Source organism: Molothrus aeneus, chromosome 5 (assembly GCF_037042795.1).
Source record: "Molothrus aeneus isolate 106 chromosome 5, BPBGC_Maene_1.0, whole genome shotgun sequence".
NCBI classification, from domain to species: domain Eukaryota; kingdom Metazoa; phylum Chordata; class Aves; order Passeriformes; family Icteridae; genus Molothrus; species Molothrus aeneus.
Genome location: NC_089650.1, coordinates 6,892,865 through 6,906,090, shown reverse-complemented (window position 1 = coordinate 6,906,090; position 13,226 = coordinate 6,892,865). Strand labels below are relative to the sequence as shown.

At 41.8% G+C, this 13,226-nt stretch overlaps 1 protein-coding gene across 2 annotated transcripts in view; it reads left to right on the top strand.

The window, feature by feature from the left end:
- The window catches only part of KIAA0930 (KIAA0930 ortholog), a 53,491-nt gene extending 41,058 nt beyond the window's left edge, over nucleotides 1-12,433 (top strand). For both annotated transcript variants that reach the window (XM_066550124.1, XM_066550123.1), the window contains exons 7-10: nucleotides 186-380; nucleotides 2,963-3,125; nucleotides 5,805-5,960; nucleotides 7,589-12,433. In XM_066550124.1, coding sequence (XP_066406221.1) covers nucleotides 186-380; nucleotides 2,963-3,125; nucleotides 5,805-5,960; nucleotides 7,589-7,629 — 555 coding nt within the window. In that variant the 3' untranslated portion in view covers nucleotides 7,630-12,433. The remainder of the gene's footprint in view (nucleotides 1-185; nucleotides 381-2,962; nucleotides 3,126-5,804; nucleotides 5,961-7,588) is intronic.
- Nucleotides 12,434-13,226: the final 793 nt, after the last annotated feature.

Sequence of the window (13,226 nt, the reverse complement as noted above, 5' to 3'; positions counted from 1 at the left end):
AACCTGTTTTTGTAAAATTACTTTCTTTTTGGAGATCACTTCAGATTGTGGCTTGAATTGTTTCTTAGGAATTATTATTCACTATGGTTCTGACTTTTTCTTAGATAACTGCTTTCAGAAGATGTTATTTTCAAGTGGTAGAGCTGTTATTACATGTTTTTCTCTCCTGTCTCCATCCATTGTAGGTGAGTGTTGCAGCTAAGATGGCTCAGAGAATGTCTTTTGGCTTTTATAAATACAACAACATGGAGTTTGTCCGAATGAAAGGACCACAGGGAAAAGGACATGCAGAGATGGCAGTGAGCAGAGTTTCCACTGGGGACACTTCACCGTATGGGACAGAAGAAGATTCAAATCCAGACTCTCCAGTACATGAGAGGGTAAGTAGCAGACAGAAATACTCTCTCAAGGTGAAGCATGAACATGCTTTGTTCCAAAGAGAGGAGGGCAGGCTATTGTAAAAGCAAGTCCACCAATGAGGGGAGAGAATGATGCATCTGACTCCATCTTATCAGAAGACTAATTTATTACTTTATTATGCTATATTATATTAAAGAATACTATACTGAACTAAAGAATACAGAAAGGATACTTACAGAATGCTAAAGAGATAATAATGAAAACTTGAGACTCTTTCCAGAGTCCTGACACAGTTTGGCCCTGATTGGCCAATGAGTCAAAACAACTCACACCTGAATCCAATGGAACAATCACCTGTGGTAAACAATCTCCAAACACATTCCACATGAGCACAGCACAGGAGAAGCAAATGAGATAAGAATTGTTTCCTTCTCTCTGAGGCCTCTCTCGCCGCCTTTCAGCTTCCCAGGAGAAAAACCCTGGGGGAAGGAATTTTTTCAGAGAATGTAAATGCCACAGCAGGCTGGAGCTGGGCTTAACTCCCATCCAGGTTCTGCCCTTAGGTTTGCCTGTGTATAATTTGGATGTGCTCAGTATGTGAGATGCATTCTTTAACACAGTTTCCCCTGAGCAAATGCTGAGTACAGAGATGAGTGGATGATTCATACTTCTGGAGGAGTGCTTTGTTGAAACAACAGCAATCTTGATGCCAGGGAAACCAATGGTTCTGCCTGTTTTCTAGAAATAAAAAGTAGAATCCATTTCTGTGTAAAGTGGGATTTACCTAGAAATGTGGAATTTGTGTATTATATAGGTTGCTTGCTAAACCTCATAGCAAGTGATGCTTTTAGGTTGTACCACTGTGGAATGCTGCCAACACCAAGCCTGTATATTGCTAAAGCAAAGATCATGGATCCAGATGCAGCATCATATTCATACATATGCTTAATTTTAATGCAAGTGCAGTAAAATGCTAATAGAATCAGAGCACAGATGCTGATTTGGCCTTTATTCAATCCTGAGCCTTATTTTCCATTGAGACATTTTACCTGGTTAATGGGGATTAGGCAACATGTCTTCAAAATAACTGCACAGACCTGGGCTCTGTCAGTACCTGATGGAGTCTAGCATGGTTTTCTGTGTAGCGCAGCTAACCTGGACCATTTAAAGATCTGCAGAACAGCTTCTACAGATCTCCATGCAGGCAGTATGGTTTTTGTTTCTGACTTAGTGAAAGGCAACATGAGCTACCAGCACGGAACTCATTAACTGGATGTTCGTGCTCTCTACCACAGAAATATAGCCAGAAGAAATCAGGCCTGGAGGAACAACATGAGTTTTTGTCTCCAAGGCTTTCAGTGTCAGCTGGAAAATGTAAAATTAGATTTGATAATGTGTTACCTCTGCTTTTTGCTAATGGTTTTAATGCCGATATGTCTGTTTCTGGTTCCCCCACAGTGTGATATGAAATGACTCCCAAATTAAATAGAGAGACAAGCACAAATTAGAAATTAAATGTGCTGGGAAGAGGATCAGTTGGGTGTTACAATGCCCTTCTTTTGTTTTTTTAGCATTAGTGATGGAGGTACTACATGGAGTGAGTTGTGTTTCTGCACTCAACCTGGTTTGGCTGCCATCATCACTCCATGTCACCTCCCTCTGCATTTCTTTGGACAGATATGAGCAGTGTTATTTGCCAGCTCAGGGAGGTTATGGGATAGTGAAGAAAGAAGGACAAGATCAAAGTTACTCACATCCATTAGCAAAGTAGTTATTTTCTTCCCTTTTAAATGAAACCATTAAAACAGTTTCATTTTAAAACTATTAAAGTAGTCAAAGCCAGTACATCACCACTATGTTTCAGTTCTCTGCAGAACAGGTGTACTTGGCTTTAATTGTAGTTTACTCAATGGCAACTGCTGCTCTGAAGGAAGGGTGTCTCCATAGTTTTGTCCCTAACTTGAGTTTCACCACAGACAGTTCCATCCCTGTCATCATTTGGACTGACCAAATCTTCTGAGGCATGCACCACAGCTTCACTTTCTCCTTCCAGTATTGAAACACGACCCACATAAATGAGAACATTACCTTAACTTCTCCCTCAGTGTGCTGGGCTCAGGAATTTGTGGCCCTGCTCCCCAGGAACATTGACCTTCCACAAGGATCCCATGGGACAGCCTTCCCAGTAGGGAAACTGCTGCCTTGTGCATGCCAAAGAAATGAAGATGCACATTTTGAGTCTGTCCAGCACAGTACATTCTTATTAAGTCTTCTGCTTTTCGACATGCAAAAATAAGATTGACATTCTTGATGCCTAAATTACTAACTTTGTGCCATAGTGACTTTAGATCCTTGCTAAAAGTGATCATCTGAAGAGATAGGTTTTTCATTTTTCATGTAACAGTTGAGGGTTGTGATATATCAAAATATTTTCCCCTTGATGAGCATCTTGAGGTGATTGTTCAGTTTAAATTCTGTAGCCATCTTGATAAAATGGAGCTAGATACCAGCTATCATTCTGATTTTTACACATGTGATTGCCTTCTGGCACATGGAGGGAAAGCCAAGACTTTCTCCAGCATTTCTTTTATTTCCCTTTCAGGTTACTTCTTTCAGCACACCACCAACCCCAGAGCGAAACAACCGCCCCTCCTTCTTCTCCCCATCCCTCAAGAGAAAAGTGCCCCGAAATCGAATTGCTGAGATGAAAAAGTCCCATTCAGCAAATGACAGTGAGGAGTTCTTCAGAGATGATGATGGTGGAGGTGAGAGAAGTACTGACAGCTAAACAGACCTGTCTGGAGAGGGTACAGAGCTGTGGAAAGGGGTCTCAGTGCAGGGTTTTCAAGAAGGTTTGCAGGGTGGAAAAACATGAGCTCTGCATACAGCCAGTGCCTCTCTGAAAATGAGATTTTTCATAGGCTTAAGCATCTCTTTGAAGGCTGGAGCCCACAAGTCCTGAATATATTAAAATTTATTTTGTGTGGACCCATTTGAGAGAAACTGGAGCAGCTGAAATCCTCCCCTTTCCCAGATGCCACGGTCTCTGGGGACGCTTCTCCAGGTATAGTGGAGTTGGGCATGTTCTCAGGAGCAAGTTCTTTGAATTCTGATTTGATCCAGAGTTGGTTAAAGCTGGTGAAAAGGCATTTACTTCAGCTGCCTTTGAATCAGTTCTGAACTTTATAGAGAAAACTTAATGAGTTTGTCTGCATAATAGTTTAATGCCTTGTAGAACTCTTCCTTTAAATCCTAGTTACTCAGCAGGAAACAACTGGCAAGGTGGAGCCTGACTCAGAATATAGTATATAAATCCAAGGCATATCCCTGTCTTGTAAGGCAGGAAACTCAAAAATATCCATGTCCAAATTGGTTTCCATATGTTTAAAAACAATTCAGTCAACAAATCTGTCTGTTAGCATTCTAACAGATAAACCTAAAGATAATTTCCGGATTACAAGTAGCAAAGAAAGTAGCCAAGAAATTGCCAATCAGCAATTTGCCTATCAGCAATTTGCCTATCAACAAATTGCCTATCAGCAGCACTGGACCACCTTAGCTAATAAAGAATTGCACATTAAAAACCAAACGGAAGTGACAGTGTTCAATGCAAATTCTGTGGCAGCTTAAACTGATGGCAGCTAATTCAGCTAATTTAATTTATCGATAAAAACCTTCACTCATCTCTTTTTCCCTAATTTGCCTAGTCAGAGCATATGTTATTTCAAATGAGACGTGTTTTAGTATATTTTACTAGGCACAGGGTAGTGTGGGGAGAAGGGCAGCTTTCCCCACATGTAGTCCTGTTTCTGGTATCTTTATTTCGGAGGTTGCCCAGGATAGAACAGAGTTTGAGGTGTTCCAGAGGAAGCCCTCATGGGTTGTGCAGTGCCTGCTCAGGGTTGTCTTGCAGGGTCTGATCCTAGAGTCTTCAATGATAATGATGGAAATTCTTTTTCTTTTAATATACTTTTCCTTCTAATATATTTATGGAAGTAAACAAATTCTAGGTTTTTCAGGTATTTTGTGGCATTCATATAAAACACCAAGAAATTATTTCTAAGTGTTTTGAACTTACTGATCCTCATCTCAAAAATGAAAAGAGGAATATTTTAACAGTTTATGGTAGGAAGATTGATTTCTTCAAAAATTAGTTTTCTACAAGAAATAGTCAAAAAAAATTGCTAAATTTTGTAAAATTGTTATTTTTTTACAAATTTCAGAAACCTGAGTGTCCTACCAGTGCTCCTTGGGAGCTGCAGTGGTGAAACTCTTATTTTGGCATGAAAAAGCCAGATTCAGAAGATGCAGAGATAGGAGCAGAGATTTGGGTGCATCTTGGCTTTGTGGCTTGTGTAAAGACCAGCAGTGTCCTTGGTACAGCCAGTGATGCTGCAGAGTTGCCCCAGTGCAGACAGAGCTGTGGTGAACAGGAGCAGCCCATCAAGGCCCACTTCAGTGGCTTTGCTGTGTGCAAGCAAGATGCACCAGGAGAGTTGTGCTTATTGCAGCTTCCAGAGTCACATCCTTCTGCCCTGATCACCACAGAGCTCCTGGCATAGTGGTCCTGTATGGGAAGAGGTAATAGACAGCTTGGCTATACACATGTATAGGGAAGGAGAGAAAGATTTTCACAGTTTTTTTCCTCCCACATTGCTATGCATCTTTCTGGAGCAGCTGCCACCACATATTTTCCTCTTTGGTTCACAATCTGCTTTCAGTCCCAGAACTTGGATCACTCTGATTCAGAACCAATCTGTTGACTTCAACATCTGATTTTAGCCCTGTGGGACTGAATTTTACAAGGAAATAGAGCAAAGATTTAAAAGCACTCCAAAAATCCAGCACGTGGCTGTGGGAGAGACCTGCACCTATGGAAAAACTCTGGCCTACAGGAGACTCAGTATCTTTTTGTTTTAAAAGCTGTTTGGGGCCATCTAAACTAATTCTGAGAACAATGGCTCAGCTGAAGGGTCCTAGGTGTGGCTCAGGGTGTGCATGGAGGTGTGCAGGAAACTGAGGTATTAGTGTTGAATCTCCCCCTGTCTGCCAAATGGCAATTTACTTCAAAAGAAACAATTTCTACTTTGTTACCCAGGTGAATTTCTGCATGAGTAAGTACTTAATTTTAGGGCTATTCTATGATTTTGTGTATGAGGGAAGGCTGAGTCAGTGTTCTGCTGGTGCAGTGTGGTAACACAGGCCCTCTCCTGTCTGTTGTTTTCAGCTGCTGCTGCTACCATTTATTAGCTTCAGTGCAAATGGTGAACTCTGTGCTAGGCAAGGTCTGCCTGGTTTTTAAAAAGCAGTTATGATAGTGTCCTGCATGTGATCTGTCTCTAAACAAAGAATGGGAGGCTTTCCTCTTTTTTATTTTTGAGTTTCAGAAGTGTTCCAGTGAAGTACAATCCCCTGAGGCTTGCTGTCTCTCCCTGCCTTTGCAGATCTGCACAACGCGACCAATCTGCGCTCGCGCTCCCTGTCGGGAACAGGACGCTCGCTGGTGGGCTCGTGGCTGAAGCTGAACAGGACTGATGAAAACTTTCTACTCTATGCACACTTAACATACATCACTTTGCCATTGCATCGAATTTTAACAGGTGAATTTTGACATCCGTGGTGCACAGCCTACCAAATACTTGTATTTGTACAAGTATTTCTCTGTAATGCTGTTAAAAATAGGAATTGATTTCAATTTAGAAGAAATTACAGATTCCAGTTAAAAAATGGGTCATTTGTAATTCAGGATGGATTTTGAACAATGTTTCAGCAAGAAATATAATTATTCCTTATGATCATTGTGTTGATAGTCTTACAATAGGTTAGCTGGAGTTACCAAGCTTACTCAGTCTCTCACCACAGGCGTTTTGGAATTCACAGAAGATGTATTGTTTCTGCTGGCATTTAATATCTGCTCAAGAGGGTGGCACAAATGCTTCTATGTTCAAATACTGGCTCTGAGCTTGAACATCCTTTCTGAGTCTCAATTTGTTGAACATATGGTTTCGGGAATTAGGGTATATATCAAGATACACAGAAATAGGGAATGAAATTTCTGGGCTGTAAGGCAGAATTTTCATCTGCAGTTTTTCCTTACTCACATTTGTTTTAGCTTGACATGTTGTATAGGCCCTGTTTCCAAGGCCTTTTTGTAATCAGTGTATTTGTGCCAGTGGCTTTCCAGGTAGCAGGAGCATTACATGTGGGGGCAGGGTGAAGTGGGAAAGGTGCTCATTTCTCTTGGGTAGTTAGGAAACCTGTACTAAGATATTAAAATCCCAGTGATAGTGATCAAAGTACTTTTTAAAATGTCTTGAGTTTATTGATAAGATTTCACTCTGACCCTTCTGTCCATGTTGGATAATCACACTTCTGTCACCTTCTCCTCAAATGTCAGATAATCCAGTTCCTTAGTTATCTCTGTGGCCCTTCATGCCCTCCACTATGTTTAATTCTTTACAGAGGTGTGGCTGGAGCCATCTGGAGCTGGGGATCATTTTTTGCTCATGTCATCTTTGTGCAGTGGCATTTGATCAGCCTTTTAATTGTGTGCTCCCTTTTCCCATGTTCCTTGTTTTTTGTGTAGCCTTGAGAAGGGCATCACAGCCCAGTTTCCAGATGTTTCTGCATAGTGCCCTGCCATGTTGGTTTTACTGTGTATATTTAGAAAGATGCCTGTGATTACAACAGAAGTTTTAAGGTTCATATTTTGTCCCACTTGGACAATATGGAATTAAGGAGCCAAAAAGATGAATGGTTTTTTATAGCAGCTTTTTGGGTGCAGAAATGTAGGCTTTGGGCTATAGTATGAAGGAAAGAGTTGAATTATTTGTACCCACCAAAGTCTCCCTAATGGACTTGGGGGTGATGCATTTGTCCCTTCAAGAATGGGAAACCCCTTGGCATCTCTTGTTGATGGCACTTACAGGTTTCCCTGAAAAATATTGCCAGGGAATAATGTATTTTGCTTCATCCCAGTATAAATTATAGTGGATCAGCTCTCCTCTCCACATGATAGGATATATTTGCAGTTTTTCTTTCAGTTCCTCCCAGTTGCATCCTGGTTAACTCAGATTTTAACGGGCAAAGCCATGTACTTGTCATGTTTTAGATTCCTGGTGGGCTGTGCCACGGTCCACGCTCATGTCTCCAGTTCTTCCTGGTACTGTGGCTGCTCTCAGGAGCCTCTTAAGTCGGCTGAGTGTCTCTGTTTCTCTCCCATGCCCAGATATCCTGGAAGTGCGGCAGAAACCAATCCTGATGACATAGCAGAGGGCGGGCACTGCCTTGGAGCCTTGTTGCCAAGTGCCTATCCCCAGCGGTTTCCGTGCTAACACTACCACCTAGTGTCAGGAACAGAGACCTCCGCAGGAAAAAGGGAACTCCAGGAATACCAGCCGATCAAAAGTGCCTCTTTCTTCCTTCCTCTGCTGTCACACACCGAATGCCCACATGACTGGAGTGTTTCTGACTGGAAGAGGACTTTCAGCAAGATGAAATAAGAAGGGGCTGTGTTTAAACTGAGTCAACACTTTATGGACAGTTTGCTACCGTGTTTACTTTATAACTAAGAAGCCAACAATATGTACAGAATGTGCTAAACTTTATATTCTTTGGGAGAAACATTCTAAGAATTTCATAATGATGTGCTGTTGGACATCCCTCCATGGACTCTGGCCATACCCTCTCCTCGTCTGATCAGCCATTTGTGAGTGTGTGTGTGTGTGTGTGTGCCTCTGTGTGTGTGTGTGTGTGTGTGTGGATCAGAGCAGGGAGAGAGCAGCTTCCTTCTAAGGGAAGAAAAGGAGAAAGATACATCTCTGTTTTGGTATGTGCAGCAGGTCAGGTCAGAGCTTAAAAGAGGCTGAAAATGTTCCCATTTTTCATGTGTCAGTGTTAGGACAGGTGAACTCTGCTGACAGATTTCCATATCTACCAAAGAACAGCAACATTTTCATCCTCAAGAGCTGGCTGAGAAAATGAGCCAGTGAAAAGAAGGCTAAAATGTGCTGCTATAGTAAAGCTGAGGTTCATCTCCAGTACTAATGCTGCTTATCTTCCTCTCAGTTGAGTCAATTCCACTTTGAGTCTAAAGTGAAAAAACAGGAGGCTATAATCAGTCTCCAAAGGCCTAAAACCTTACCAGGAACCCATCCTCCTGCATGCACTGGACTTGGGAGTTTGTAGTCATCCTTAAGGTACCCTTTGTAGGCAAGGAGGGTATGAGAGCTGCTTTATGATGAAGCAGCCTGCCCGAATTTTCCATCTTTGGTTGTTACATGCTGAAGCACAGAGAGCTTTCTTGAAATATAAAAGATGGAAACATAATTCTGTTCTGAAAAGTGACTAAAAATTGCATGGTGGGAGGTCTGTCAGGAGCTCTCAGGAAAACAGCCTTATGTTTACACATGAAGTCCAGCTCTCTCTAAACAGCAAAACTGCTGTCCTTGACATTTGAAAACAAAATGATGGAATGCTGAGGTTACTGTGCTCTGGCTGACTATTTTGATGAGAGCCAGTACATTCTTGGGTCCATTTAGGACCCCACAGAAGTGGGAGGGGTGGTGTGTCCCTTGGGGCACGTGAGACTCCAGTGCATGCACAGAGGGAGAGAGAAGATGCCATTTTTGTCACTTTTCAGACTCTGAGCACCTAAAGCTGATGCTGTGGCATGTGCTCTGAGCCTGGACCTTTGTCTCCCTCGTACCTGGTCTTTCCAAAGTGCTTTGTTGTTACTCTCACAGTAGCATCTAATGACTTAACCTCTCAAATAGGACTTACTGATTTTTTTTCCTCAGGCTAGATTCCGTGGAAATAGCTCCACTTCAGCATAAAGGCAGACCAAATTTGCCCTTCAGCCCAACCTGATGGCTCCAGCATGGTAAGGAGGTCTGTCTGTATTTGAGGCCAGCTGTCACCTTAGCACAGCACAATGGCCTTTCTTACGCTGGCAGCATGAGTGTGTACAACAGGGACAGCTGACCAGTTTTCAGTTGGCTTCAAATGTGTTGCAAGAAAATGTTCCCTTTGTCACTACCAGCACACCCACTTTTCATGCTGCAACCTTGGAATGTTGCCTGCGGCCTGTGTGGGTGTTTCCACCATCTAATCTGGTTGCCCCAGGCTTCCTCCCTGAGCCCGGGGAGAGGTGGAGTCCTCACACAGCAGCTGAAGTGCCCTCTCAAGGAACTGGCCAGGCAGCCTGGGTGGGGACCTGAGATCCCCTGCAGGTGGTGGGCCTGGCATCAGTCAGTAAAATATTCTCTCTTTGCTCATGCTGAGGATTAAACCACTTCTCAGCTAGAAAACAAGCCTCTCAATGTGCTCCTCACTCTGTGCTTTCATACTGCTGGACTGGGCAAATCAGTGCTTGGTTTTCCTTCAAATGTTCACTGCAGAGGGAAGGGAGAGAGGGTTCACATTTGTACTAATCATGACAATTGATACCTTTCAGGCAGGCAGCCAGAGGAACAATGTAAAAAGGAAGTGTATCCACATAGGACCCTCAGCTGTAGGTGCCTGAACACTTCTCAGTGGACAAGAATTTGTAATGCTCCCTTGGTGTTGTGTATTATGTTTAGGTGGCTTAACTTTGTGTGATTTTGAAAGACTGAGAAAATCTTGCTGTGTAAGATTTCAAAGCAAATGAGGAATGATTCTAAGCTAGTGCATTAGTGTAAAAGCAGTGCTATGGAAGGTACAGTTTAGGTCCTACATCTGTGTTTCAGGAGGTATCATCTGCTTTGTTACATGTATGTGGTTGGATTTTGATGTCTAGTGTTTGAAGGGCCGTAATGTCCTAAAAAAAGTGAATTTCTTTCTTGTATCTTGCTAGTGGGATATGCTGTAGGTACATTGATGACTCACCTTTTCTAGTAGAAAAGGACTACAAGTATGCCCTCATGGACATCCATGGAAAATAGAGGTCAAAAAGTCTACTGAATGTCAATAGTGCTTTTTGGAAGCAAAAATGTTCCAGATTCTCAGTTATTCCTTCTTTAAACAACTGTCTTGGACTATTTATGTATAGCCAGTGGTTCTTACTTTTGTTATCAAATTCCACATTTTGTTCTGCTTTTAAACAAATCCTGAAAATTGTCCTTGTGTGGACAGATTGACAGGGAATTTGATCAAAAAGTTCTGTTTGGGTCAGGATGGCACAGCTGGACCCTTAGCATGCTATTGCACTACATCAAAAAAGATAAGTGAATGTTAGCAAGAACCTCTCACCCTATTAATTTGGAGAGGGTTTAATTCTATAGCTCCTAAGCTACAGTAAAGTGGATTCAGCCCCTGTTGGCCATTGAAGTAATTGCTGCAGATGGAGCTGGCGTGTCCTGCAGTGCCATGAAGGCTGTTTGGCTGTCATTGTCTTAATGGTTGGAGCACAGTGTGTTTCATTAGTTATGGTGGTGTTTGAAGATGCAGCTCAGTTAACAAATTTGGGAAACTTGGCAGAACAGCTGTCTTTCTTTTTTGGAATTCCACCATACCTCATTGCTCAGTTAACTCCTTCCATCCTTCTGCCCATTCACTCCCTCTGGAGAGTTCTTGAGCTCTTCATAGATGTTGTATATTGATTGTTGTCAAATACAAGGATGTGAATCTTTTAATCCATAACAAGTTTTTCACTGCTATTGATTTAACCAGTATAAAAAGCTTGGGAATTTTTGTTTTGTTTTGGTTGGTTGGGGTTTTTTTTTGGGTTGTTGTTTGTTTTGTCTTTTTAAGAAAGCTCTTAAATCAATTATTCTGTGCTAGCAGATTATTGCTCTGCCTTAGAGACCACCATGTATGTGAAATTATGTTCTCGTATGTCCTGCCAGCCAGGACAAGGTGGATTCCAAATCTCCTTTTAAAAGAAGATGCTTTTAGAAACTCTATGAGTCTTTGAGCTGTCTTGGCTAATCCAGTTTGTGTTGGTCCCCATTCCTTCTCTTTTTATTCTCCTGGTCTTCATTGTTTATAAGGCTTGGGCATGTTGGGCTCTGGATTGCTGTTACTATTTTTATAGTTTTCTATTTCTGGGCAGGATGTGCTTTCCAGAAAAGAGAATTGTTTGCACAGGTGGCTTTTCACAGTAATATGTTTTCCCCAAAGTATGTTCATTATGTAGACAGTGAAGTCCTTGGCTCTGCAGACAGATTTCTTCCAGCAGACCCTCATGTACAGAATCCCATGTGATCACTGAAATTCTGTATGGACGTGGAATCCAGGGAAATAGACTACACTCTTAGACTATTGACCTGTTTCTTGCCAGTCACTAATTGTTCCTTTTTGAGATGATTTCTTGTCCTGTATTTTATAGTCTGAAGCTTCCATATTAAAGACAGATGTAAGATAAAATCTTCAGAAGTGCCTAAGCCCTGTTGTTACTCAGTGGGGTTTAAGAACAAATTTTTATTTAGGAAAATAATTTATTAGTCTTAAATTCTATCTGTGTTGTATGTAGCAGTGTCAAGAAATGACGAGTTTATAGTTCTTGGATGAACAGTGTCTCTCATATGAATTCACTCTTTGTATTTGAAAGACTCTCATGGTTTCCAAAGGCTCTGGAAAGTGGATTTCCTGTGGTCACAGCAATCAGATGTCTGCAAATGCCTTACACATTCTGCAAGGTATGACTGCAAGTGTGTGCTGCTGGTGTGTAGAAATTCTGTGTCAAAACCAGGTACGGTTATCCAGTTAAAGGCATTGTGAAGTAAGTAGCTTTTACACAAAACCTTAAACAAAAGAGTATTTTACACCAGAATGTAACTGTTTGGATACTTGGTCAAGATAATACAAGTCTGCAAGCAGGTTCCAATGTTGAATGTTCTCTATGTAAATATATAAATATTCTCAGCCTAATTTTATCAGCCTAACACGTTGCATGGTTCGGGTTTTATTTGCCTCATCGATCATTGGTGTTGCTTAAAAGGTGATGGGTTGAAAAGTGTGCAGGCACTGTACTGAGCCATTTGAACAAAGAGCAAGGAGAAGGTTGTGCACCAAAAATAAAGTTGGCTGTGCTTATGGCAGCAGTGAAGAAAGTGTTGGACCCTGCAGCAAATAAACAGACCTCTTTAATGACCATGAAGTCTGTTAGTGGTGTTTTCTCTCTACTGTGCCTGCCGGTGTTGGAGTTTGGATGTGTTCCTGGTGGCAGGCACCAGTGGTGGAATAGGCTCTGTGGCACTCATGAAGGCATTGCCAGATGGAAACTCATGTGGCAGAGTGGCCTCATTGCTCTTCATTCTGACTGCACTTGGAGCAAAGCTGCTTCTGCTACAGAACCTCTGAGTGATCAGTCCCTGACTACTTGACATTGGGTAAGGGGGAAGAAGGTAAAAGTCAGTGGAGTCCTGAATTGGTTTACAAAAGGTTTTTGTTCTTGCCTTTAGAACAGTCCTTCTGAACTGATCTGTGGTTTGTTCTGAACTTGATTATGTAGACATATTTATGTTTGTGCAGTGTATAATAGTGAGGACTGATGGCTGTTATGGTTTCTTCCTGATTAATTCAGGAAGAACTTCAATGCAGATTTGTGCATTGTCACAAAAATGAGATTGCATTTAGATCTGCACTGCTTACACTGCCTTGAATTGTGTGTACTGGCAGGGATCTGTTTTGATTTAAAGACATGCAAGGTTCTGAGTCCTCCCTCTCCACCCAATTTTTTGGAAATCTTCAGGGGATTTTTCTGTCTAAATTAGTTAAACACTCCTTGAACAAATGTTACCAACTATGTCCATGAGTTGATGGGCTGATGATTTCATTTTAAAGAATTCCAGACCAGGATGTTTTATGAATCCATGTGGTAGGTAACAACATCTATCCTAAGCCATGTGTGATAGCTCAGAGGCATGTGGGATATTAGGGAGAAA